General features: G+C 39.5%; 1 protein-coding gene across 1 annotated transcript in view; it reads right to left on the reverse strand.

Annotated features, from left to right (window-relative positions):
- ELL2 (elongation factor for RNA polymerase II 2) overlaps positions 1-27,916 on the reverse strand; it is a 79,902-nt gene that overhangs the window by 32,305 nt on the left and 19,681 nt on the right. Inside the window, exon 2 of the mRNA XM_075541299.1 lies at positions 22,423-22,470. Within this exon, the coding sequence (XP_075397414.1) occupies positions 22,423-22,470 (48 nt within the window). The remainder of the gene's footprint in view (positions 1-22,422; positions 22,471-27,916) is intronic.

A 27,916-nucleotide genomic window follows, 5' to 3' on the forward strand; every position in this document is an offset into this window, starting at 1 on the left:
TAGCAGACAGTCAAGGTTGGAGAGAAAGGCTTTTAAATACCTCTTCTTCACCCCCACTCCCAAATCTATTCTTTGCATCATTACATCAAGGTTTAGGTATACATGTGTTAAATATTAAAGATGTCACTTTGTGAGGAGTCAGGTAAGCCTGGCCACAGCCCGTGGTGTTTTTTTATTGTGCTTTGTGTATATATATATATATATATATATATATATATATATATATATGCACACATGTAAGCTGGATAATAAAAAAGATCTAAGAATCAATCCATTTGAATTGTGGTATTGATGAAAAATATTGAATATACTGTCAGGAAGGAACCAAATGAAGAAATTCCCCCGAATGCTCCTTAGAATGACTGTGAGACTATACATATGAGGTACTTTGGGCATGCGATCCGAGGCACTGGGTCCTGGAGCACGTTTGACAAAGGAAAGGGTGAGTGAAAATGAGGACGACCTTCAACAAGGTGGACTGACATTGTAGCTGAAGAAACAGTGTTAGGATGGAGCAGTATCTGGCAACATTTTATTCTGGCAGACATTGTTCACTTAAGGGTTGGAACCAATTCAAAAGCAAAAAATAGCATATGTGTGCTCATGAATGAGCACAAGTGTAATGGCCCCATGCAACTTGTGCCTTGCTTTCTGTAGACTTCCAACCCTTGACTTACAGAAAAGTAATTGTAACCACTAATCCCCAAATTCACTCTCCCTGCAAGTAAAGTGAGGTAAGAAAGGAGACCCTGTGGAGCCCCTAGTGCACACTAGACATGCAATCTTTGTTGAATGAGGGAATGAACAGAGAAGACACAAAATGGAAACATCTTTTCTGAAGAGTCACAGAGCTTGAAAGATGCTGAGTGTTCTATAATACTGGATAGAAATTCCATCTAGGAATTTAAACTACCTTCAATTTTAAATTAGCACCAATTCCTAATATCCAGTTTCTCCATTTATTATCTGCTTTATAAATAATATCCTTTGAGGTTCTAACATATTCTCTTATTTATAGAATTTGCCAACAAGTCTAATTTGCTGCCTATAGGTACTTATCATGTTTGCTTACGGGGTGTACAAACTCAGTGCTGGCCAGCACATAAATATTTTTTGGAATAAAACTTTTTTTTCTAATTGTACAGAGCAGGAGCCACAAAAAAAAGAAAGAAAGAAAAAGAAAGCATGCTTGCGTCAGAAGTAAGAAGACCTAAAGTCCATACGCATTCATTGTAATGGCCTCACTGACGTCTCTGTTATTTGTCTTGGGTAGCTGCTGGCCTCAAGCTTCCTGAAGGCTCAGCAGGAAGTGCACAGGTATGAAAGGCGTGAGAAACCGAATGAAACCCCCTCCCTTCTCAACTCTCTCTCTTTTTATTATTTTGATTTTTTTCCCTTCCCAACTCTTAATCCAGATTGGAAGAACCAGGTTGGGGAGATTTTGATAGTGCACGCGATCCCATTTCCATGTCAGTGTCGGGCCTCAAGTTTGAGCTGCAGTTCCAATTTCAGGAAAGAGAAGCACTTTTCCAAGCAGAGTATGGAAGAGTGTCCTTTGGGGATATTAAAAATTATATTTCAAAAAGAGTAGATGCATGCCTTCTTTTCCATTTTTCAAAAATGACTAGAGTCTGCCAGTATTCCTTCACAGAAAGTTCTATTGGAACCCTTCAACTTGAAAGGCTACATAGCAAAACACTAACTAAATGGGATACCAGGAAAAAGCTTTAAAAAGTTATCTATTACTTCAATGTGCACCCCCCCATCCTCCAAGCTGTAATCCTTCTTATGCACATTTTAAAGATGAAAATTACAATGACTAATATGTCCTCAAGATTCCTAGGTAGTACACACAGTCTGTGCCAAAAGTTGGCAGTTCAAATCCACCGGGCAGCACTTCGAAGGCCAGATGATCTGCCTTTCTCAGCTAAGAGCTGTACTCTGTAACACTTGGGCCACCATGAGTTAGAATCAACTCCACAGCAAGGAATTTGGTTTTCCTTTCTCTTTTTTCTGGATGGACGGACATCCATGTTTTCATTTCCTTTTTAAACACACACACACACACACACACACACACACACACTCCTATCTAGATTTGGAGTTGAGTGAAGAAGGTATTTAGTATGAACTAATTACTGTGTACGGCCCTCAAGGCATTAGGTCTGGTTAGTTGAGAAGGCTTTCATATTCCTTAACACTATCGTGAATAAGAAAACAGCAGTCTTTTACAGATATGAACAATACAAGAACAGGGAAAAAAATCCGATTAAGAAGAAGCATAGCATGAACAAGCATACAGAGCCCCATGCTGTGTACCTGCTGAAGTGTTCGGAAGCGTATGCCACACACAGATTAGAAACGTGGGCTCTTTAAAAAGGGACAATTTAGCCTCCTAAGGGACATCAGGGCTGGCAGGGGTGTTAAAAGTGTTACTGTTATTTAGTGGGAGACCAGAGAGGATGGCAAGCAAACACACTACAGTGCACAGAGCAGCCAGACAACAAAAATCATCCAGTCGAAAACACCAGTAGTGCCAAGGGTTGAGAAGACAAATGAGAAAATGGGTAGCTCAGTTCATTAGAAGGGAAGCCAGAAAATCTTTAAAAGCCAATGAAGAGATAATGTCATCTTTAAGGAAAGAAAAAGGAGCCGGCTGGTGCAACAAGAGCCCTGGAGGCAGAGGGCTTGAACTCTGCAGCCATGGGCGGGAGAAGGATGCAGCAGTCTGATTCAGTAAAGATCACAGTGTTGGAAAGACGATGTGACAGTCCCATTCTTTCACCCTGGGTCACTAGTTCCTAATGACAATAACAACAAAGAAAGAAAAGTACCCATTTTATTAGAAAACAAACTCATAAAGTTTTTGGAACACCTACTCCTCTGGGTATCAGTATCACATCGGAGGCCTTGAAGAGATACCTGTGTATGACACACAGACTCTAATGGAAAACCATCCTATGTCCACCACAAGCCCCTAGGCAAACTCAAAGTCAGCAGCTGCGTGCGCTCATCATTTTTGTCACTGAGCAGCACAAAAGGTTAAGTGCTGGACTACTAAGAAAAAGGCTGACGCTTCAAGCCCGCCCGAGCCTGTCTGAGGAAGAAAGGTCTGGCAATCTGCTCCCAAAAGGTCTCAGCCTTGAAAACTCTGGTTTTCAAGATGGACTCGACTTGATGACAGCTTTCTCTTTTTTTGGGCAAATTCTGACAATCTCACGGGCAATAAAAATTGAGGGAGGAGGGGCATACAACCAGTAGTTTCCAGCTTTCTTTTAAAAATACAGATCACCCCTTATCTAGAGTGTCCTTTTAATTCTCACCCCACTCTTCCATAGTCTTACATCCACTGCCGCCCTGATAATATTCTTAGGCTGCTAACTCAGTGACAAGCAATCTTTGCCCTCAGGTCTGTGGAAGAAAGGAGTATGATGCGTAGTGATAGCTGGGCTCTGTCAGCAATCTCTTCAGCGCACTTGTCACACTGTGGGTGTGTGCACAGGAGTAAAGTGCAGGCCTGGGCAGCCACCAGGACAAACGGTTCTTTTGGGGACCCATGGTGAATCTCGGGATCACATCCTGGTATTTTTTTCCAGCTGGTAGCTTGAATGGGAGCTGGAGATGAGGCACTGACAAAGGGAACACCTTTCCTCTGTGGCTTTCAGAGCAGTGCCAAGGCAGAGAGTACAGCCTGACCTCATCTCAGGCTTTCCCTGTGAAAGATCTGAGAGCAAAATGCCACCAAACAATTTTAGTAATCTTTAAGCTTTGAGAAACTTAAATTACACAGTCTATATATTTCATCTAGCTAATTTCCTAACAATGGTAAAAATCAGAAAGTTCCGTTATACTGATATACAAATACAGTCTTAAGAATAAATGGCTAGTAAGCAGCATTTATGGTAATAACTGCTGAGTTTGCCCAACTGTTTGGCCCTAGGGGCAGCAAAGCAGGTGGCCTAGTGGAAGTGTGGGCTGTATGCAACAATTAGGGCAGGCGGGTGGGGGTGGGGGCTTCAGGACAGAACTAGGGAGATCTCAAAGTAAACCATGCATGCCCATGGGACTGCTGATGACGACACCTCAGGTGTGCTTGAAAGCCCTTTGTAATCTACGGTCATTACTGAGAGCTCGAATTTCAGAGGAACTAGTGGATACTCATCTCTCCTCTCTCCATCTATTTTCCAGTTTGTCTAGATCATGAAATAGTAGTCAGTGCTTTCCTGAAGAATGGTCATCAAACATTCTCTCATAAATTGCTGTACATTTATGGAATTAAGAGAGAAGACAAACATGTATTCATTGTTCTTAATAGGTATAGGACCAGTTGCTGAAAATTGAGCAAATCACCATGAGAGGTAAACTGGGAAGTCTTTGTAAGAGAAAACATTTGGTTGTTACAATTTTTTTAAAATTCACTACAGGACAGTGGGGGAACAGCTTTATATTTAGGGACCCATAGCTTATTTGAAATATTTAGCTTAATGCTAATTTGAAACTATATACATGCTAAAGTGCTGCTTATCCAGATGAAATATACAGAAATATAATTGTCATGTTCTGGGCAACTGGAAAAGTAGATTTTAATTTTCATTCCAAAAACATGAGACTGAAAATCAAAGGCTTAGGGCCACAATCCACAGCCCTCCTTCCAAATTCCAGTCTGTCTTCAGCAAAAAAATATGAAGAAAAAGTTTCAGAAAACTTTCAGACATTTATAATTAACATAAGCAAGATCTCTAAGTCAAAGCTTCTAATTATTCTGAGCTTCAAGCTCAGGCATGTGGCAATGGCACTGTCTGAAAGGTCATTTCAACATTGTGTCCTGGACCTCCTATTGACACACAAGGATCTGGGGCAGAAGCCCTGCTGTGAGTGTCAGCCACTGCTTCAAATGCTCCTTCTGGAGCGCTCCTGCGCTGAAGGCACAGGACTCCCACTCCATATGCCACAAGTGCCATTCAAAGCAGGACTGGCACGCTGTTTACACGGATTTCGAAACAGGCTTTCTTCTTTTGCGGTGTGACAAGCGAGTCAGTCTTTCAGGAGTCCTTCTTTCACAGTCACTCTCAAACTCACTGCCAGCAAGTCGGTGGGTTGAAGTCTATAAACTTTTATGTATGTGTTTAATGTTTTTATTACCATAGTCCTCACATTTAAATACACTTCACAAAATCAACATTCATGTAAAAATAAGTTAAATGATCATCTTAGCCCTAAACTGGCCTCCTCTCCCTACACTGACTAACTCCCAGGTAATAATCAGTACCCACCTTGACACATCTCCCACACTACCCTGAACACCCTTCAACATCCCAGTGATGCGAAATCTTGAGCTTTTCTCTCGGAGGCGATTTCTCAAATGTATACTCTTCACTCCTTCTGCTTTCGCCCAGGGTCTTCTCGAGTTTTGTCTTGAGCCCTCCACTTTGGTTTTCTCAATCCTATGCTCTTCTGATCTAGCTGCAAAATCATGCATATAAAATGCCAATCTGGCCATGGTAGTACTACGCATCATTTATTTTTCACGGCTCTCTACCACTTCTCTACCTCACAGACCCCATTCTTACAGGGACAGACCATGCTCCTTCCAACAGACCAGCACCTTCGCTACTGAGCCTGTGTAACAGAGCTCCACCGGCCAGCTCATGCGCTATGTCCCAGCAGCAGCAAGGTGTGGCTGGTACCAGCACACATCGTGGAGCATCCCCACTTCGTGTCTTGTCTTGTTCAGGAACCCCGCCCTTCGGGACCCTGAGGTGAGGTGGGTTTGACAGTCTTCTCTGGCTCCTACAACCTCTTGGGCTCACTTTTATTGCTGCCTTTGTCTCACCACATGCGAAGTATTTCATTTGTCTCTCTTCCCTACTGTACTCCAAGTGCCTTGGGAGCAGGACTATGGTTTTACCCACTTACTCGTGTATATGAACATATTTGTTTGATTCAACTGAAGAAGTTTGGAACTGCATTCAATTAACTCAAGAGAAGCCTTATGTCAAGGATATTAAAATCGTGTAAAAATAGCTGGAGTATATCATTTAAGAATCTGTGGGAAACCAGGGCTCCTCAGAGGAAGAAAAAATATATAATAAGTGAAAAGAAGAAGGGAAAAAACTAGACCCCTGGGCTGCCTGTGAGGTGAGAGAAGCGTGGCTGACTCTCTGGGCTGCCTGTGAGGTGAGAGAAGCGTGGCTGACTCTCTGGGCTGCCTGTGAGGTGAGAGAAGCGTGGCTGACTCTCTGGGCTGCCTGTGAGGTGAGAGAAGCGTGGCTGACTCTCTGGGCTGCCTGTGAGGTGAGAGAAGCGTGGCTGACTCTCTCGCACTATGCTGGGCTCCCAAACCCAAGCCAAGTGGCTTCTTGGGTTTGTGGGACTTAAGATTTATATCATACCAAGTATTTTCCTTGTTGTAATACTTCCAATTCATTGCCAACCATTTTCCTACTTCCTCTGCTCGATCCTGGAGGGAAGTACCTTTTGCGCCATGGCAGAAGGAACCGGTGTGATTAACAGTCACAAAACCACGTCAGGCCCTCCTGTATACCTGTTTCTACCTCCACTCAATGTTAACATGAAGACTTACACGCATAATAACACACATTCAAAAAGAATTGTTGTCCAATAAAAAACAAAATCACAGAAACCGTTATCAAATAAAATGATCAAATGTGAAACTTGTTTCTGGAAGAATTCTGCGCTCGGAGATTAACCGCACATTGAATTGGCAGGTTTGGTCCCCTGTTCCTTTTATTTTATGATTTCTTTTTTGAGGGGGGGTAAGGGCAGAAGCCTGAAAAGGAATAAGACTGGGTTGCAGATGGAATACATAATGCAGTTTCCCAGGTAAATCCTCACTGGCTGCATCTAAGGAATGAGTAGGGGCACAGTTGTGATAACAACAACAACAAAAAATCCCCTGAGGCAACCTGGCCCTTTACTCACAGAGGAAATGCTATTTTCACTGCATGTAGAACTTTTTCAAAAGAAGTCCCCATGATTTCCCAGGGTCCCTCTGGAAAAGCTACCAGGACTACCCCCTAAAAAAAAGCCCTCACTGCCATCAAGTTGATGCTGACGCATAGTGACCCAATAGCACAGAGTAGCTGGAACTGTCCCTGGGAGCTTCCGAGACTGCAACAGTTGAAAGGAGTGGAAAACCGTCTCTCCCGCGGAGCAGCTGGTGGTTTGGAACTGCAGGCCTTTCAATCGCAGGCCAGACTCGTAACCACTAAGCTCCTAGGGGGATATCAAAAAAGTCACTGTACCATTTGGAACGGATCTCTCTGCTTTGAATTGAACTGTTCTGGCAGATGCATTTGGAAGCTGTTTTGATTAGACCTGTTTTTTGACGGCACTGTAACAAGGCTGAGATAGCCTATTACTGAGAGAACCTGTCTGTGGCCACCCACTGATCAGAGACATGCTTAAACATGTTTTGCTTAGAAGAAACTCATGCGGGTGGAAAGGGGGGACCGATTACAGAGATCTACATATAACCTCCTCCCTGGGGGTCGGACAACAGAAAAGTGGGTGAAGGGAGATGTCAGACAGTGTAAGATATGACAAAATAATATTTTATATATTACAGAAGGGTTCATGATGGAGCGGGAAGGGAGAGGGTAAAATGAGGAGCTGATGCCAAGGGCTTAAGTGGAGAGCAAATGTTTTGAGTAGGATGAGGGCAGCGAATGTACAACTATGCACAATTGATGTTATGTATGGATTGTGATAAGAGTTGTATGACACCCAATAAAATGTTTTAAAAAAAACCAAACTCATGCATGTACTAACTTGAACCCAAGGAGCAATACTTATTGACTTACCCTCAATCTTTGGAAGCATACTCAACTTCTAGTTCTGTTAACACTAGTAGTTTTCAATCTTTTTTTTTTAAGCTACTGAGCCATTTAAAAAAGAACTTTAAAATGGCTTAAAAATAACAAAAACAAAAACAAAACCAAACAAAGCAGAGGGAGCCAGAGATGCACCGGTGGAGTAAAGAGATAATGAGCGCCTGGGAGTGCTAAGGCAGCCACTGCGGTGACACCACAGAATCCCAGGGGCTCTTGGGGACGAAAAGAGAAAAGCCACAGGAAGAAAGGAGAAGCAAAAGACAGACAACTAAATGGGTGGTGAAATTTAGTGCATACAAGATATGCACTACTGGGTGTCAGAGTTCGACAGGAATGACTGGCAAGTACTTGTAAGATACCAAAGCAGAGGCTTGTTCTTTGCATTTTTAAAACGCTGTCTTTTGTAGTAGATCCTTTTAAAGCTGGGTCACCTTCAAGGGTTTGACACCCCCCTCCCACAAAAAAGCAAAACCTTTTAAAAAACAGATGCAAAAGGACAGTCCATGGGCCTTGGAGTATACCTCACAGTTACCTTCCCATGCTGGCTCCAGAGTCTACTATCTGTATTCCCCTAATTAGCTCACCAGTAAGAGGTCGATCCCGGTATCTGCCTCACATGATTGCTGTCAAGTTTACAGATAACCTGTCTATGAACATGCTTGGTACAATGTCTGCCACACAGTATGTGTCAAAAATATTTTCTATGACGATATAAGAACATGATCAGGGAGTTCTACTCAGTTCTAATCAGTCTTTTTGATTCAAGTACATACTTGCCTTCCTTGACAGAAGAATGTCAATTGAGGTAATTTCCAAATGGTGCAGGACTAGTTATAAACCTCTCATACAATAGTGAGGATTATATTTCTTCTGCATCATGGATATTTACAAAAGGAAAGAGCTAGAAACCTTTAAAGTCCAAGTTTAAATATTAGCATGAATAGAAGCCAAAGAGGAAATCTCATGAAACAAACAAAGAGACTAGCAATATTTCTAATGGTCCAAACTCATAACAGAGAGATAAGTGACAACAACGGATCAGCTACAATGGGCACACTTAGAAGGCTCAGAAATAAGAGATGCTGGCTCCTCCTCTAGAAAGGTAGCAAACACTGCTTCCCAAGTGCCCTATCCATGTGAAAAAAAAAAAAAAAAAGCCACCCTCAGAGTCCCAGAGAGCCCCAGATACTAGCTACAGCACAACAAAGAAATAAAGAAAATAGAATTAAGAGTTCTCTTGGGAACCACAACTTTATGACTTTTCACATTCAATCTTCATAAATGCAAACAATATTTTTTAAGTTTGTATTTTTCCTGTGTAAAAAAAAAAGTCAAAGCCATAGGTGGCCCTAAAAACATTAAGGTAGAAAAGATTTAAAATTTTTTAACAGATCCTTCCCCAAGTATCTACCCTAAATATACATTCCTGAAGTAGGGTCCACTCCATATTATTTACTTCTATTCAGTTTTCATATGTCAATTATACTTGTTAATCTCCTCCACATCTATATAAAAAAGTAGAACAATTTTTTATTTACGTGTATACTATGTATATAAATAGTACAACAAGAGCTAAAGAATTAAATTGCAGTTTGATGTCTAAGAGTCTTGGCATGTCTAAGGTAAATAGGAGGACCTGTCATGTCTCTAAAGCAAACTGACTTATAGTAAGAAATATGGAACTAAAAATATGGCAGATTTGTGATACTGGCAAAGCCACCTGCCCTGTGCTATTGGAAAGAGAAATGCTAGTAAAGGAAAGGCAACGCTTCACATATGGACAGTTAAAGAAACTGCTCTGTTAGTACAGTTTATACCACAAAGCATTTGACAATCTTCTAGACAGGTCAAAGTCAGAACCATACACCTTGGGTTCCTGCACAACAATGAAAATAAATGAGGGAGGGAAAGGATGTTAGTCCCTTACCCATCACTCAGTGCACTGCTCCCTAAAACTGAAGAGCCATGCCACAGGCTTCATGAGAAATTTTTTACTTTCTTCTAGAAAGAGAGGCATCTGAGATAAGCAAGTGAGGGGGAAACTCAGAAATCCTACATGACTAGGGGTTCATCAACAATGGTAAAAAAAAAAGTACAGACAGAAAAATATATATATTTTTTTAAATAGATAAACAGTACTTATTTTAAAGAAAGGTGATGAATCATGGCAACAAAAAAATTGGGAGGAACAGGAATAATGTAATAATGAAATTAAAATCTCAAAACCACTCTTTAGATAGAAACAAAGCATGACAGTTCATGATAAAATATTTCAATATTTTATCCATGCCATATTATTAAAGAAATTGGACTATTAAACAATTTTAAATGTTATCAAATATAAACTTTAAAAATCATATATTTAATATTAACAAGGGTGAAATTCAAAAGGTTCTGGAAATATAAATCAGCATCATTTTTCTATGGGTGAGGTGGGCAATTTGGCAGCAGTTATAAAAACATTTTTTAAGGTTTTATATCCGTGGACTCACTAAATTCAACATCTAGGAATTTATCCTGAGGAAATAATTAAAGAAAGAACTAAAGATTTACACACAAGGATGCCACTGTGTCATTATTATAATATATAGGGATGGACAAATATATGATAATGTATGTAAGTAGCTTTAAAAATAACTTTTATTACTTACTACTTTTTATTATACAGGCAAATGCTCGTGATATATCTAAATAGAGAAATGCGAGTCATAAGGAAACAATAATATATCACACCATTAATTAAAAATGCATATATGAACATGAAAAAAAATGGCTAAGTGAAATCCACCAATGCTACCAGGAACACCGACTATACATCTTTATCCTGTATGTAGTTCACACATTTTGAAAATGTACACTGGTAGTGGTGATGGTAACTTTTGTTTTCAATAGGAAAAACAATAAAGGCTAATTGGAAATAATAATTTGATTTCATGGTATCACTGTGACACTTGTCATGACTCCATGACTATAAATATATTTGGAAAAATAAGTTGGAAGTATTTTTCACAGAATCAAAAATTATGAAATATAAGAGTTTATCTATCATTAATCATGGACTCCTAATTATCCTATTCTTCAAGTCCCTTGAAAAAGAAGAGAACACTATTTTCATTAAAAATAAAGTTTGAAAACACATGCTACTTTTTACCAAGGCTCCATCCCAGCTCAGCCACAAGATCCTCATCTTTCCCAATTCAGCCTATTGATACTCATTTCCTTCCAATCTATCCTTCCCACACTGGACACTTTCCCAGGGCACGTCATAATAATAGTGCCATTCCAAAGTGTCAAGTGTGAACTCAAAAGGAAAATCATCTCCTCTCACGTCCTTGACAACCAGAAACCTCGCCTGAACCTGCCGTGGTCTCAGGAAGAGAGATCACAGACAGGGAGAAGGCTTTTTTCTCCACGGACAGATGACAAAGCAACTCGATGATATCCTTGACTAGCAGGATACTCAGCAGTGTCTACTTATTTTCCTGTCCACTTGCTTTTCAAACTTTTATTTAGCCTTTTTTCTGAACCCTTGTCATATTTAATGTTGGTAAACCCAAGAATTTATTTTACATTTAGAGAACAATAAATATAGATAAGCAAATACGAAAGGAGACTTCAAAGAGCTCCTGAGAAACTAATAGGATAATGGTATTTTTCCAGGAACTCTTTGAACCCCCTCGGTAAACATTAGTAAACCATCAGCACGGCCATTTTGGTACACAGTATTTTATATTTCCTGTTTAAGATTATATTTGTCTGCTGATTTTTTAATGCTACATGTAATGCAACTTATCATGTTTTATTATTGGTTAAGTAGGAGGAAAATGATAACTTCAAAAAAGTTTCCAACAAGAAGATATGAAGCATTTTCCATTTACCATTTACATATCCTTCTGGGTCTACCAGCAAGCTGCCATAGGTCTCTAAATCACACTGATTACATTTAATCTCTGGCACTTTTAAATTTTTTGGTTGTTATTTTCAATGAGATTGTTTTACACTGAAATTCCCAACTGCCATTGCTTTTTCTAACACTTATTTCTGAATAACTATGTTATTGAAGAAAATATGAGCATTATTAGTAAAATGTATGTTTTACTTGGGCCACTCAGAACTGGAATCGACTTAATTGCACACTGAACAGAATGCTAAGCATTCTTAGAATAGTGCGAAACTTTAGGAAGGAGAATGGACATATAGACCTTATTTTTAACTTTGTTATGCATATTTTTATTATCTTCTCACTATTAGGAGGCCTATTGGCTTAGTTGGTTTGCGTTGGGCTGCTAATCACAAGCTCAGCTGTTCAAAACCACCAACTGCTCCAAGGAATAAAGACAAGGTTTTCTACTCCAACAAAGAGTGATAGAATCAGAAATCCACAGGGGCAAAGCAACCCAGTCCTACAGGGTTGTTATGGGTCAGAACTGACTTGATGGCAGTGAGTTTAATTTGCTTTTCTTAAATCTCTAAATATGGTTAACTGGCAGAGTTTAATTACCCAAGACAGCTTTCATCGGGTGAAGGAAAAATTCTATTACCTACTTACCCAAACTTTTCATCAAGATTTACTAATGATCATTTTTATCAAAAGCTTTTTGACATCAATTGAAATATAATCTTTTTTTGCTCATTTAATCTGTAAAGATAGCAAATTATATTTAATGACAATGAGAAAAATGTTAATTTATGTAGTATTTGTTACTACAAAAATAAGAGTTTGATAGTTAAAAAGCATAACAATATAGGAACATCTATGAACTCACCACCCAACCTAAGAACTAGAATATTAAGAATATCATAGCTTACCTAGTTATGAGTGGTTATAAAAATATAGCTTCCTTGGTTAATTCTCTAGATTATCTAACATATTGAGCTAATTAAAAACAAAACAAGTCACAGGTAGAATAAGAAAATAAAGTGTTCAAAAGATTCTAGTTAGGTAACAATTTATTGAAGCAGACAGGAAGTGTCTAAAAAATTCCCACTGTATTTCTGTAGGTATGGTGAATCTAAGATGTCAGCAATTTACAAGACAATCTGTACCACTACACAGAAAATGCTGACAAATTATGCTACTGTACTAGAGATGCCATCGATTATGAGATGCTATGTTTGAAAACATTAAATATTAGAAAAGAAAAATAAACACACTATGATCAATAACACAATATTATTTTGTTGGGTTAAATATGGTTGAAATCTATAGATTGGACACAGCCTGCTAAGATTTTTTTCTCCCCTACTTTAATGCTTTTTTGTTTTTTTTAAAAATAAAACTCTTGTAAGTATACTGTGTGTGTCGAGAAGAGTATAACAAGAGGTCAATGGCTTAAAACAAGAGGTTTCACAGAATATCTTTCAAGTTCCCATGAGTATCATTAAAGTGAAATTATCTGCAATATACATGGCTCAAAAAATTTCAAACGTTTCAGGCTTTGGGAGAAGGGGAAAAGCAAACTATCAGTGCTAGATTATACTGACAACTAGATAATTTTAGTTTTGAAATAAAAGGTGGCATTTTCAAGGTCATATTTACCGTTGTCTAGACAGTGTCTACTGTGGGGCTTGATACACAGTGTGTATTCATAAATGTTTACTGAATGAAGACAGTAAGCTTAACTCACTGCTAAGAACAAAATTGACAGTCCTCGTGGCAGTCTCAAATTTTAGCCAGAATTCCAGTCACTGCTTTTCAGTGAGCGTGCACTTTGGTGATGGTCTTGCCTTGTGTCTTCTGGGGATTATCCTACTGTAGCCCATGCTGGTGCCTGTGTGAAAGCAGTGATCACTGAGTGCCTTGAGAAAGCTTCCTTAATGCTTAAGAGTCCACCTTCCACTCTGAGATCCCAGAGGGCTCAGTCACTACTGTATCCCTGGTACCTAGTCACAGTGTGAAGACAGGGATGGAGGGTTTAGCTCACTGCTATGCTTATTGAGAAACCCATAGCTAGCCCATTTCTAGGGAGGGAGGGAGGGAGGGAGGGAGGCACTGAATGTCAACATAAGATAGAAAAGTTAGTCAATTTACAATGGCTTCAAAACTATTCATTTTAATATCATGAGAGATAATGTTTTCAAACTTAGGACCCTATCTGGCTAAACACGTGATTAAAAAACACAGGTGAGGGTAAGTCAACTAATACTGCTACAAGAGTTCTAATTCATCTGTGCACAGGTTTATTCCAAACTAAATGTGTTTAAACATGTCTCTGATCTGTGTATAGCTCCAGATAAGTTCTGTCAGTAATACACTTGTTAGGGTGCCTTAAACACAAAAGGCTCAATCCAAATGGGGGCTTCTACCTTAAATTCAAGGCAGAGAAGTCAGCTAAGAAGGTTGTGGTGCTGCTACTTTGGCGAATCAAAGGGGCAAGCGTGACAGATTTTCTTGAAGGACACAGGGACCAATTATGAAAAAACCTTAGAGCCAAGACTGCTTTTTCCCATCACCACCAGGCACCTGCTGATTCACTGGCAAACCTTACCCCATCCACCCTACGCCCGGATCTTGTCCCTTCACACTTTCCATTCCCCAAACTTAAAGACAATTTAAAAGGAAAACCATTTGAGTCCCTCAAGGATGTCCAAGTGGTTGTTTTAATGGGGTATAAAAGGAAGGCTGCAGAACTCTTTGAGAAAGGGTTAGTGAGATTAGGTAATATACTATTGCACTAATGCCACAGTAAATCAACAGGTGGTTATGAGCTATAATTGAACACAAGCATTAAAATAAATGTTATCTACCTGGGTCAACCAGTGTAATATTAAATAAACAAATAAAACTAAACTACCATTACAAAGGAATAGAAGTTTCACATCCTTCTAGTATTAATTACACTCAGCACGGAGTTGTTTAAGGTAGCCATTAGTCAGCAAGTTTCTGTGCAGACCGACTAAACACAGCTGTTGGCGAAGACAGTAGGCTAGCAAACTGCAAACAGGCAGAGTGCATGCAAAACAGGCAGAGTGCATGCACATTATCTGAGCCGGAACGGCGGCCATGGGGACTTATTTGTACCGTCACTGCTTCCCCCAAGCCCAGAGTTAGCTCAGCTCACGGAGTACACAGGCGGCTGGGGAAGGCAATCAATCCATCGTCTATGTTGTCAGGAGGGTGAAATTTTCTACGTTGTCAGGAGAAACTAATTCAAATATTGTATATTCCCAGACTTCCCAAAGGAACTAAATAGTTAAGAAAGTAATTCAGTTGAATGCTGTGCTAAGGTTGGAAGTTAAAAGTCAGAAAAATCTAACCCTATGTTATTTCCAGTTAATGACCCTACTGCAAGGGTTTTATAGCAGGATTCAAAGCCTTTAAAGTTACACATTAAAAGCCGATTTAATCTTCAGAGGTTATTGTGTCTTTTTGGAAGGCATTCATTTAAAACTTGTTTGGCTAGCTGTTTCTTGTTCACTCTTGGAAAATGACATGACTCCGTATTTCACAGAAGACACCAATGGTACTTGCAGAAAATAAAACTATGATGTTTTAGAAACTGAGATTTCAGAGTCTGAAAACAAGCAACTATCTGTAAGGAATTTTGGAAGAATACTCTCACAACCAATACTGGGTTAATGCTGGAGCCTGGAATTGCAACCCCATGTCAAAGAGTAATTCAACTATCTTTTCATTCTGTTTTTGCAAAAGTCAGGTGTACTCTGACTCTGCAAGGATGTCACGTGCTGGCAGGGGAACAATTATTTGCTACTGAGAACCTTGCTATTTCAGCTTAGATCTGGATTACAAAAACATCACCCCCCCCCCCCCCGTGATCTTTGTGTACGTGCACCGGCATTCAAAAGCTTTGTGAAATGTTCTTGATTAGTTGGTGTGGACTCTATATGGCGACGAGTTTGAAGAAGAGTTTTGGTTTGGGGGGAGGGTTTTGCTGGGATGTAACATGTTGAATTTCTTGAAGTCTTGGATTAAAAGTGGATTCATTCCAATCGGGAGCCCTTTCCCCAGCAATGCTCTAGATTTCATTAAGGTTCCCGATGCAAGAGTAGTCATTCGTTAATAAATATATCAGAGTAAAGGAATGCATGGCATAACATCCGCGATCCATCCTGTGAAATAGGAAGTTATGCAATTTGGACACTGTGAGGATGAGTCAAAAATATTGCGGCAAAATCCCATACCCGTTAGCCAATCCCCTGCCTTGAAATTAATGGCCCAGCAGCCCCCTCTAAGACAACTCTTTGCATTGAACCTTGCTCTCTCTGGACCATAATGGTAAATCCAAAATCACCCCATTATAATTTATTCCATAAAATCAGTTTCATTCTAGCTTAAAAGAATGACAGCAACATCATCTCTTTCAGCCAGTAATTCTTTGAGCAATGTTTTGGGCACCAATTGTTACAAAGGCCACCATGTTGTTGAGGCCACCATGCCCACTTAACATTGAAAATGCCAGACCTTCACGGGATCTCAACTTCAATGGCGATCACATCAATGGTAACTCTACAGTCTTCTTCCACTCATTCCTGGGCTTCCACCAGTGTCTTCCATTGTCTTCCTCTTGTCTTCATTAAAATGTTTTAGCCAGCTAAAAACTTGTTGCAGAGCTTCAATGACTTGGAAAGATGTTCACCTGAGTTTTGTTAAAAATTTGGTATTAGCCCTGACTTCCAAATCGTTTTTTTCTTCATGGTTCAAATAATATTCTGATTTGAAGATATCCTAATGTAACGAAACAAGTGCACTGCAGAGAGAACTTGTCTATAACCATCCACATTTATTTGGAATACACTAGTGCACATATGATCGGGTACTCTAGTAGCAACACTTTTTTTAAATTACGTAGGGATTAACACCTTAGAGAGCCCACTTAGTCATCCTCACTGCTGCTGCTGCAGGAGCTGCTGGCAGAGGCCAGTGGCAGTGGTAGCTGCAGCAGCAGCAGCAACAGTGGCTGGAGTTGAGTGAGAGGAAGTGAGGGAGGAGGAGCCCACCTGCTATTCTGCCTGCTGGAGCAGCTGATGCTGTGTGCCCACTGGGCAAAGCGAGAGAGAGAGAGAGAGAGAGAGAGAGACCCTAACCAGAGCCATGCCATTTGTCTCACCTGCATGTATCCCACCTATGGTCTAGTGGTACAGGAGTCCAAGTTTGGTGTCTAAAAAACCATCAGAAGGAAATAATAAATAAAGGGGGGAAGGAGTTGCTTTCCTAAAAAACAACAACAAAAAAAGAGCCAAACAAAAATAACCCCTTTGGGATCACAGATGTGGATTCGGTCAGGCATTGTCCATACCTGGATATGTCTCAGGCTTGGAGACTCTTTAAGAGTGGAGACATGTCTTGGCCATCCCTGTATCTTTGAATACTAATATAAGCATACAGCAAAGTACTTAGCACTACTAAGGTCTGAAACATGTTTGTGTAATAAGAAACAACAATAAAGGAACCTATTAACGCATTTATTACTTAAGGGCTTGTTATAAGTTATGGTTAGTAGATAACTTTGCAACTGTACCAACTGTCACTATGTGAAGATATTGAGTTAACTTGCTTCCAGCACTTCTCCTTTTGAAGCGGGCAGTACAGCAGAGGGCTTTTCCTTGGTGGTTGGTGTGAAGACCCATGCAAGTTATAGCTCTGGCTCTACCAGCTGTGTTTCTTGAGTTTAGATGGGAAACTTTCAATAAGCACTTAACAACACAGCTTAGTTTTTAAAAACTGTACAGAAACACTCATTTTTGGAAAATGTTCACCTGTTACATTTTCAGTATCCAGTTAAGACACAAAGCTGACCTCATTTTTATAAAGGGCTCGAGAAAAGGAGGAACCCCCTAAATGAGATGGACTGACTGAAACAACAAGGGACTTAATCCCAGGAACAATGTGAGGGCGGCGAGGGACCAGGCAGTGGCTGATGCTGCTGTACACACGGTTGCTGGGGATGGGCCCCGACTCGACAGCAGCTTTCAGGAAGTGGACGCATTCTACCAACGCACCCTTCTCAGTGCCGTCATTTGAACGCCTCAATGCAACTGCCTCACTGATTCTTACCGCTTATCTTTTCTGTCAGTTATGCTGGCCTATAGATAGCTAGGAAATCTTAACCTTAGTAAACTTTTAGCCCCATGTATCTTAGGTACATTATTAGAGATCTTCAGAATCAATAGGCATTTTTGGTTGTTTTACTCATCTCCTGACATATTTATTAGAAGTTTGCATCGACCATGCCCTTAGATATTGCCTAGTGTTTCTGAATCCAGAAGATGTCTTCAAGGACATCCCATTTCCTAAGCATTCTTCCACGGAGGAAGCAGCAGGATAACTTGTGGAACACAGCGCTTATGTTGTTGCTCTTATTGATCTGCAAAAAATATACACGTAATCGTTGATTCTCTCAACTTTCACTCATTCACATGTTCCTATGGCCTACTTTGTTCAATGTTTTAGTCTGTATTTCTTTGGGAGAAAACTTTAAGCTTAGATAATATGCTCAGGCAGAAAACTAACTATGCTTAAAAGCTAACCTTATGAGACACAAAATCCAGGCTTCTAGAGAGAGAGCGCGCGCGCGTGCTAAGTCCTGTAGTTCGTAACAAGAAATAGTATAATCATGCAGTGCTTAAGATGGGTTTCATTGGGAGAAACAAGGAAATGATTTTAACACTATGTGGTTACTTCTAAAATACAAAACTTTCACATTGCTTCAGTTAGACTTCAAATGTGCTTATATGTTACACTTCTGTGATAGTTAATGAACATACTCCACGCCACAGAGTTAGATGTAAAAACTGTACATTTGCTAGATGGGTTTATTAAATTCCTCCTAAGAAATCTTTTCAAGTATTTAAAACACTATTAACAGACGACTAAAAATCCTCATTAAGATATACCATCTTTATGGGAAATAAACTTTCCAATCTAAAGCCCTAAACATTTTCCTGAAATGCATGCTTCTTCAGAGAGTTTTTACAGCAATGAGTGTAGGCAATTTAAAATGATCATGGCTCTGTAGCAAGACAGAGGCGCACTGTCAGAAGACCCTCACATTTGTGGCTCCCCATATTCCCTGTGGGCTGTGCCAACCCACTCTCTCCCCTGTAATGACTCTTTGTTTTTACTGAGACCCAAATGGCTGGGGAGAGCTCAGAGAAGGGGAGGGGGGAGGGGTGGATGGAATGCAGCTGCAGACTCAGAAACAATGCTGAGACCATATATTTTGTTCCCAGTTAGAATAAGAAAGCACTGACTGGGCTGGGAGATCCAGCGTGCCAGAATCAGCAAGGTAGGGTCAAACACCTCACCTATTCTATCAAATCCAAGGCTTCAAACTAGTTCCCCCTGATTCAGTCACGGCTGATGAAGCAAATCTGTAAAATGTACCAGCACGGTAACTGGAACAGAAATAATTACGATTGCCACCCCGCTAGAAATGCAATCTTCCCCTGAAACAAGGGGACTGCGAGTACTGCATAGCAACCAAATCTCCTGAACAACTAAGTCGGAAGAAAATGTAACTGGCTCAAAAATGCCGCTGTCCACCATCCTAGCAATAACCCAGTCTTCCCCATCCGGCTCCTCAAATGGTGCATGCGTCTCTTCCAAGTCTCCTGTTCCAGGGCTTCACCCCATACTTTGCCGTGTTTCAGCGATTGATTGCTACAGTACACTCACATTTTACAAAACCAGGTCTGTTCTAACTTCCTTGGCTATGACTACTGCTTGGAACAACTTTGAAGCCCTAATCAAATCCAATAGCCATCCATTTGGGTTAACAAGCTTATCTGTTAAGAAATCAAATGGCTACTAAGATTTAAACCTCCTAGTTATTTGCATTTGGTACTTTTACCAGTGAAGTCTATTTAGGGAGTTGAAAAGACGGAGCAGGGCCACACAGTGTTTTGTTCGTCTGGGCCAGAACCAAGTCACTGGCATTTAGTTACACATCTAATGAAGGAAGGAATGGAGGCGCTCAGACTTGTAAGAAGCCTTTTCGGTGTTAACAGCTTAAGTGCTCAGCCACTAGAAGATTGGTCATTGGAACTCTCCAGCTACTCTGCAGGAGAAAGACCTGGAGATCTGCTTGGCAACACATATACAAAAGTGCTTGACACACGGATGCATGGATGGATTCATTGTGATAAGAGCTGCAGGAGCCCCCAATAACATGACTTAAAATCAACTAACCAAACGCCCACTGCCATGAGTCGATTCCAACATATAGTAGCCTGGTTAGTGATTCTGAGGTTGTACATCTTTACAGGAGCAGACACCTCCTTTTTTCTCCTGCTGGTAGACTGCTGAGTTTGAGCCGCCAATGATGTGGCTAGGAAAACCAATGGGGCAGTTCTGTCATACAAAGTTGCTATGAATTTGGAATCAGCTCAACAATACACAACACTGAGATATGTAGGGATCAGATATTGGGGAGAGAGGTCAAAGAATTCAGAGACCCAAAGATTCAAATATAGGCTGTCTGTTTTATAACAGTTGAGCCCTGAGCTGCTAACCGTAAAACCCACAGCAAAAGACAAGACTTTTTACTCCTATGAAGAATTACAGAGTTAGAAATCCACTGGGACAGTTCTGCCCTGACCCACAGGGTCACTATGAGTCAGTGCCAACTCAATGACAGTGAGCTTGGTTTTGCAATGGAGATAGGCCCTAGGACAACTGGAGTGCCAGAGAAAGGCAGAATCCTTTCCAAGAGTTCTAAAGCTTCCAGAAGCCTGCATCGATGTTTTGGAGGCTGACATGTTAGTGCCCCATCAAGCATTTCCTTTCAATCCAACTACTCTCCAAATGTCCTTCACTCTAATGTCTCAATTATGAGAAAGGGAGAACAAAGGAAAGAACAGTCTCAGGATAAGGTGACAGCCAGCAAGGAATAAGCGCCCCAAACCTTACTCTTTTTCCCAAGGCTTTCTGCCAGAAGACTCACCACAAAAATCCCTGAAGCCCTTCAGGGTACATCAACTCCAGCCTCTGGAAACTTTCTTTGTATATTTTTCAAGCTTTGAGTAACAATTGAAACTAAAACCAGAAGCAAACTCACTGCCCTCAAGGCAATTCCAAGTCAGAGGGACCCTATAGGACAGAGCAGAACTACCCCTGTGGGTTTTCCTGCACTATAAATCTTTACAGAATAGAAACCCTCATCTTTCTCCAGGGAATCAGATGGTGGTTTTAAACTGTGGACCTTGCAGTTAGCAGCCCAATAGGCAAATACTATGCCACTAGGCTCCCAAATAATCACACCTAGCTCCTTAAACTACCTAAAGGGCTACTTTTAAAGCTAGAGAAACAAACAGAAAGTCAGAGAAACACTCTTCCAATGCAGACCCCGATCCTAATTTTTAAAAAGATTTAATTGCAAAGCTATTAATACGTAAAGCTTAACATCCACATACAAACATGCCCTTCAAGTTGGCTGTACATAACAGATTTAGAAATGTTCTTAGCTTATGTTGAATATGACTCATTTCTTGACTCTTGCAATGCTTAAAGTCATAAAGTTGAGATTTTATTTATTCTCAACAATATATTTAGATTCTGACATAACTAACCAAAAATTCACAAGTATGTAGATTTACAATAATCATCATAGGCTTCCCTCTTAAACTTGCTATTTCTCTGTAGCTCTAAAGTTGATGTATACATTTCCAAATATCCATCTACAGCCAGTACAATGATAAAGGAATGCATATTAATTTGAGAAAGCAAGAAAATGGTTGAGACCACAGTATATTATATTAATAATACATATTAACAGTGATAATCAAAATATAATACCAACAGTATTCCTATAAAGTTGAGCACTTTTATACTTTTAAATGCAGCAATAAAAATAGCCATAGAAAATTTTGGTAAATCTTTATTAGAGTAGAAAACCTCATCTTTCTCCTCTGGAAAAGTTGGTGGTTTTGAACTGCTGACCACGAGGTTAGCAGCACAATAAATCACCCACTACACCACCAGGGGCCCTTTTCACTTCCTAGTGCACATTTAAAAGAATTATGTGCAGAATAGAAAATTAACAGTAGTGGTGATAATTACTTAATCATAACTATCCTGAAATTAGTAATTTCTCATAGCTGTTTATTTGTGGTATCCAAATATTGTTGATGTACACTGTACTTCAATAAATGGTTAACAAATGGAATTACTGACAATTCTGAAAGGAAAAAACCAATAACAAATAAGAACTATCATCCATTACCATCAAGTCCGCTCCAACTCATAGTGATCCTACAGCAGTGTACAACACCCCAGGGTTTCCAGGGCTGCACAAGGTGACGGCGGGACATGGCAACATTCCCCTCCCCTACCACAACAGTGAGTTCCAACCAACAGCTTTTTGGTCGGTACTGCACCACCAGAGCTCCTCAAATCTTGCAGAAACAGCATCTTTATTGTTGTTGGGTTTTTTTTTAACAGAAATTAAGAAATAAGGTAATTTAAGCATCTTAAAGATGTCAGAAATTTTTATTTGATCACAATGTACACAAAATATAAATGACGTCATATAGAGAGGCATGTAAAAACTAATTTTAAAATTTCAATATATTATGGCATGTAATTTGTTACTGAATCAATGAGAGTACTCACCCCTTGGAGCCCTTGGAACTGTATTGAAGGCCGAAAAGGAACTGAATTCTATTAAAAAAACAAACAGAAAGTTAAGTCCTGGTTACAATATCAAAGAACTTTGACATTTTAACAGTGCTACATTCTATGAAAATGTCCATTTTTAAAACTTACTTACTTTTATACATCATATTAAGATGCCTTGATCAACATACATTGTTTAAATTTCTCATACTACAAAACTATCTTTTGGCAGTATGGCCAATGATAGTTTTGAAACAGACATATTTGGCATAAAAAATAGAATAATTTAGTTTTACATTAAAAAAACATACTCTTGCTTAAATTTTAATAGATAAGGGAAGAGATTACAGATAATTGGTGGAACTCTGCAAGAACTCTTTTAACAGAATGCTAGAAATAAAAAAGTGAAGTAATTTGAAAATGTTCTATTTTCTTACATTTTACCAGAAGTTAAGTTTTAGTTATGGGTCAAGCAGGTTTATCAATTTTCTAGAAAGATTCTCACAAGAAAACCCAATCGATAGAACAATGTTTTGCTTGATTATGAGCTTTGCCCTCTTCCTAATCTCATTTTAAGGCAGAGTTGTGCACTTAAAAGCAAAGATCTAATTATAAATATCTGCTATAGTATCAGGCATGATCTTCTACACCCAAAGTTCGTGGTCCATGGGACAGAGATAAATACAGTTTTTACCCCTGTAAAGAGTTACAGTCTTAGAAATCCACAGGGGTTCTACTCTGTCTTATAGGGTGGCTGAGTGGGAAACAACTCAATGGCATTGAGACACCCCCCGCCCCCTCCATGTCTTCACAGAGCATGGGTCTCACTACGCAGGGACTAGAAAAACAAGCCCAGTGTGTAACCCCATGCCACCAAAGTCCCTTAAAACCTCCTAAGAGCATTGAAAAGAAAGGTATTACTTTGAGGACTAAAGGGTGCCTGATCCAAGCCATATTTTCAATTATCTCATATGCATATGAAAGTTGGTCATTGAAATGAGCTGATATCAAGGGCTCAAGTAAAAAGAATACGTTTTGAAAATGATGATGGCAACATATGTACAAATGTGCTTGACACAATGGATGGATATATGGATTGTGATAAGAGCTATACGAGCCCCCAATAAAATGATTAAAATAAAAAAGAAAGTTGGTCACTGAGTAAGAAAAACTGAAGAGGAATCAATGCATTTGAACTCTAACATTGGTGAAAAAATACCTACAGTATCATGGACTGCCAAAAGAACAAACAGAACTGTCTTAGAAGTTTGGTCAGAATGCTCCTTAGAGACAAAGATGATTAGACTTTGTCTCATGTACTTTGGACATGTTGCCAGGAGAGATCGGTCCCTGGAGGGACAGAGATGAGATGAGTCGACACAGTGGCTATAACAATGGAGTCAAACATAAGAAAAACTGTGAGGATGGGGCAGGACTGGGCAGTGTTTGATGCTATTATGCATGGGGTTCCTATGAGCCCAAACCAAATCTACAGCACCTAGCAACACCACCACCCATGTCCCACCCACAACTGCTATGGGAGATAAAAGAATGTGGGACCTAATCCTTCATACCAGAGTTTATATTCTAGTTGGGGAGAATTTGACAATGATAAAATCCTAAGAAAGGAGAAGAACCAATACATTCAGACTCTAGGGTTGGTAAAAAATGCAGAATATATGATGGATTGTTAGAATGAACAAACCTGAATGTTCTTTAGCAAGGAAAATAGGTAAGTGGGCTTGCTCACTTTGGGCGCACCATCAAGAAATAATCAATCAGTAGAAAATGCCACCATGGTTAGTGAAGTCCAGGGTCACTGAAGTGAGGAAAACTCTCAAGAGGATGACTGACACACAGCCAAATCAGTGGACTCAAGCACACCATGATCATGAAGATGGTGTTGGGCTGGACAGCCCTTCATTCTCTCACACATAAACTCTTGGTAAGTTTGGAAATGATTCAAGGACACTCTGGGAACAATAACAAAATACTACCCTGAGTACTAGTGGGAGGCACAGTATGAACACTCAAAAAGGAGAGTAACAACAAATGTTAGACTAGATAGGAGGAAAACAAGGGGCTAATTAATCTTACAGTGGTTTAGAAAAGACCACGGGAGTGGGACCTAGTAGCTCCTGTCTGACATCTGCTTGTCCTTCTTTGCCATTTTCATCTGCTACAATATTATGAGGGCTCCCAGGGCTGCAGCAGAGAGGCACCTCACTGGTTTACGTGCGGTCTGCACACACCTAGCCGCTATCGTGCAGCAAGACCTGGTGCTTTGCTCCCAGGGAGATTACAGCCCAGAAGACCCTATGGGGTAGTTATACTTTGTCACAAGTGTTTGCTATTAGTGAAAAACCAACAGGAAGACACCTAACAAAAACAAACAAAATATGCAGGACAATAATTTAAATTTAGACCTTACAATTTCATGCCTATTCAAAAGGTTTATCACCCCGTCAAAATTAATCACCACTTCCTTCCAACAGTTTTCTCCCTCCCAATATTCCAAATGGCCTGTTAAGTCTGAATAAACAACTGGGGACTCTTTACTTTTCTGAATAAGACTTCACTAATAACACTTTGTTGAATAAAGCTGCTTTCGCAGTCAACTGTAAGCTAGGCAGAGCTAGGTGGGCTAAAGAAAAAGATTAGAACAGCTCCCTGGGATGCTTTAGAAATAGGCTGAAACTAGCAAGAAAGGCTTAAATTATTAAGACAACATCTGGAGCAAACAGGAGAAGGTGAAGCCACTAGACATTCCCAAGGAAAATGAGGACAAGGAGTGCTGCAAGATTGAATATCAGACCAAATAAAAATGAAGCAAAGATGGCTCCGGCCCCAGAGCTTCCAGTCATCACCCCGGCCAGCTGGCCAGAGATACCCTCAAAGTAAGCTTTTCGTTTCTGCTCTGAAAGTCAACGGCCCATTTCAGGTCCCTCTCACGTCACACAGGTAAGTCCTCTCGGGTGCTTCCAAAGGCGGCTCAGCCTTCCCAGAACTAGCGGACTCGTTAAAGCAAGCATGCCACTCAGGTCATGCAAAGAATTCCTTTCCACTGTCTTTCTACACAAAGCAACCTCCTCCATTCAGAAAGCAGACCAGATTGTCTACTTCCCATTTCATTGTCTACTTCCTCCCAATTGTAGCCCAAGCATGTTAACCTTTGGTTGGTTGGTTTTGTAACATTCTTGCCCTCTATTTCTACTACCTATCAGTTTCTTTAATCTAGCAAACCTTCCCCAAAACTATTCTGATAATTCATTTGTATCTCTTGCTTAATATCCAAGCAGATTAATTTCCTCCGTTAGATCTCATTTTGACTAAACTAAGAATTAAAAACTATCTTCAAGGGGCCCTAGGCAGGTAAACATAAGAATAGGCCAGCTAGAAAACAAGAGGAAGAAGCGAGGTCTGAGAGAAGGACCAACAAAAAGAAAAAGGGCAAGTCCATTTCCATAGCTAAATCCTTCTAGCCAAGCAAAACACTGCTGCCAACATTTTGCTAAACCATGAACTCTGTCCACCGTGAGTGACCTTCCATTAGCTGTTTTTCCAGAAAGCATACACTACCCTGTATTCTCTCATTTGCTATCTTATCCCTTGGTGTTACAATACAGTGGAGTCATAATGCACAGTAAACTTGTCAGTACTTATTTACACTGTTCTCAGCTAAAAAATAATTGTAAAATCATTTTGTATATTTTTTATTATATGTGTATACTAATACATACATTATAGACTATGTAGAGTTGCAGCACTAGATGTTCTGTGCTTTTTACCAATTGCAAGAGTAATTTTTACTCTGCAAATTTTTTGCCTCATATTCTGAATTTTGATCTGTTTATAACTCTGTTATAGGTATTGACTAACTCAACAAGCAATGCATTTTATTTGCCTAACTTTGCCATACACAAGGAGTTTTTACATTAATTGTCCCAAGTGAGTCTTCCTACCAAAAAAAGGAAAGAGCAACTCTTTGTGGTCAGATGACATCATTATGCCCCACTTCAGCGGAAGAATACTGAGACCCAGGAGGAGGAGTAACATTTCAGGATCACAACCTAGTGGCTATTAGAGCTGGAAACTTAAACTCAGTCCTTTAGACTCCAAATACAGTACTCCTTCCTTTCCTTTCCTAATAACTTTGCGTTCAGGACTATACATTTAAAAAAATTAAATGCCCAATAGTTGGCACCTAGCTCCCAAGGGAAAAGCCATGGAATCGTGGCAATTTTCAAAATTTGGTTTATGATCAAATGAAAATTTTTCTTTAAGTTAGCATTTTGCTATTAAGGGGCACATATAATAATGGATCCCTATGAGTCAGTATTGACTTGGTGTAAGTTTTATAATAAAGGGATATATATATAAATGTGTTATCATTTGACACAAAGCAACAAAACTTTCACCAATTAAATAGTGTTGTGTATAACAGGACAAACTCAAATTACCTTCAAAAACTCTTAAATATCTGACAATTTAAAAATTGCTTCAGGAAACATCAAATATTTTATTAATTTTAATCCTAATTTTAGACAGCATTACCATGACTGTGGTTTTGTAAAAAGAAAAATGCAACAGGAGGAAATGGCTAGAACTTTATACCACTTATTTTATATCTTACTACCACATTAATGGGACAACTACCAGAAATAATAAGTTTGAAAAGTCAACACCATTATAAGAAAATATCTTAAGCATGTTATTTTTCATCCAAATGTTGTTGAACCGAGGTTAACTGCACAAACATGACCTCAATTAATTGTATTAAAAGAAGAGAAAAAGGGCACGTCCATTTCAAAAGATAATAAAACATGGGGAGGGAGGGAAAAAAGAAAGAGGACCTGATGCAGGGGCCTTAAGTGGAGAGCAAATGCTTTGAGAGTGATTGGGGCAGGGAATGTATGGATGTGCTTTATACAATTGATGTATGTATATGTATGGATTGTGATAAGAGTTGTATGAGTCCCTAATAAAATGTAAAAAAAAGAAAAGAGGAGAAAAAAAAAGAAAATGATTAGGGCAAAGAATGTACAGATGTGCTTTATACAATTGATGTATGTATATGTATGGACTGTGATAAGAATTGTATGAGCCCCTAATAAATTGTTAAAACATATTTAACAATAAACAATATTATATAATCTTAAAAAAGATAATAAAACATTAAGTAGCTGAATATGATATGGCATGCTTTTAAACAATGTTTAAGTAACTAAGTACATTCCATTAAAAATAAGTTTCGGTAGGTCTTCAACTTTGGGTTTTCAACTTTAGTCAAATATTTACAACAAGTAGCTCTTCTGAAAATCAAGTAACTCTAGGGCTTAAACAGCATTTGAACTATAAGTAAAATAGTGATCTGGTATTTACATCCAGCCAAGAAACACACCAGCTGATTGAACGACTGAGGTAGACTCCCTATGCCAGCTACTTTGACAACCTGATAGAGGTGATGGTTTGCAGTACAAAATATTAAAGT

Source organism: Tenrec ecaudatus, chromosome 2 (genome assembly GCF_050624435.1).
Source record: "Tenrec ecaudatus isolate mTenEca1 chromosome 2, mTenEca1.hap1, whole genome shotgun sequence".
Lineage (NCBI taxonomy): Eukaryota > Metazoa > Chordata > Mammalia > Afrosoricida > Tenrecidae > Tenrec > Tenrec ecaudatus.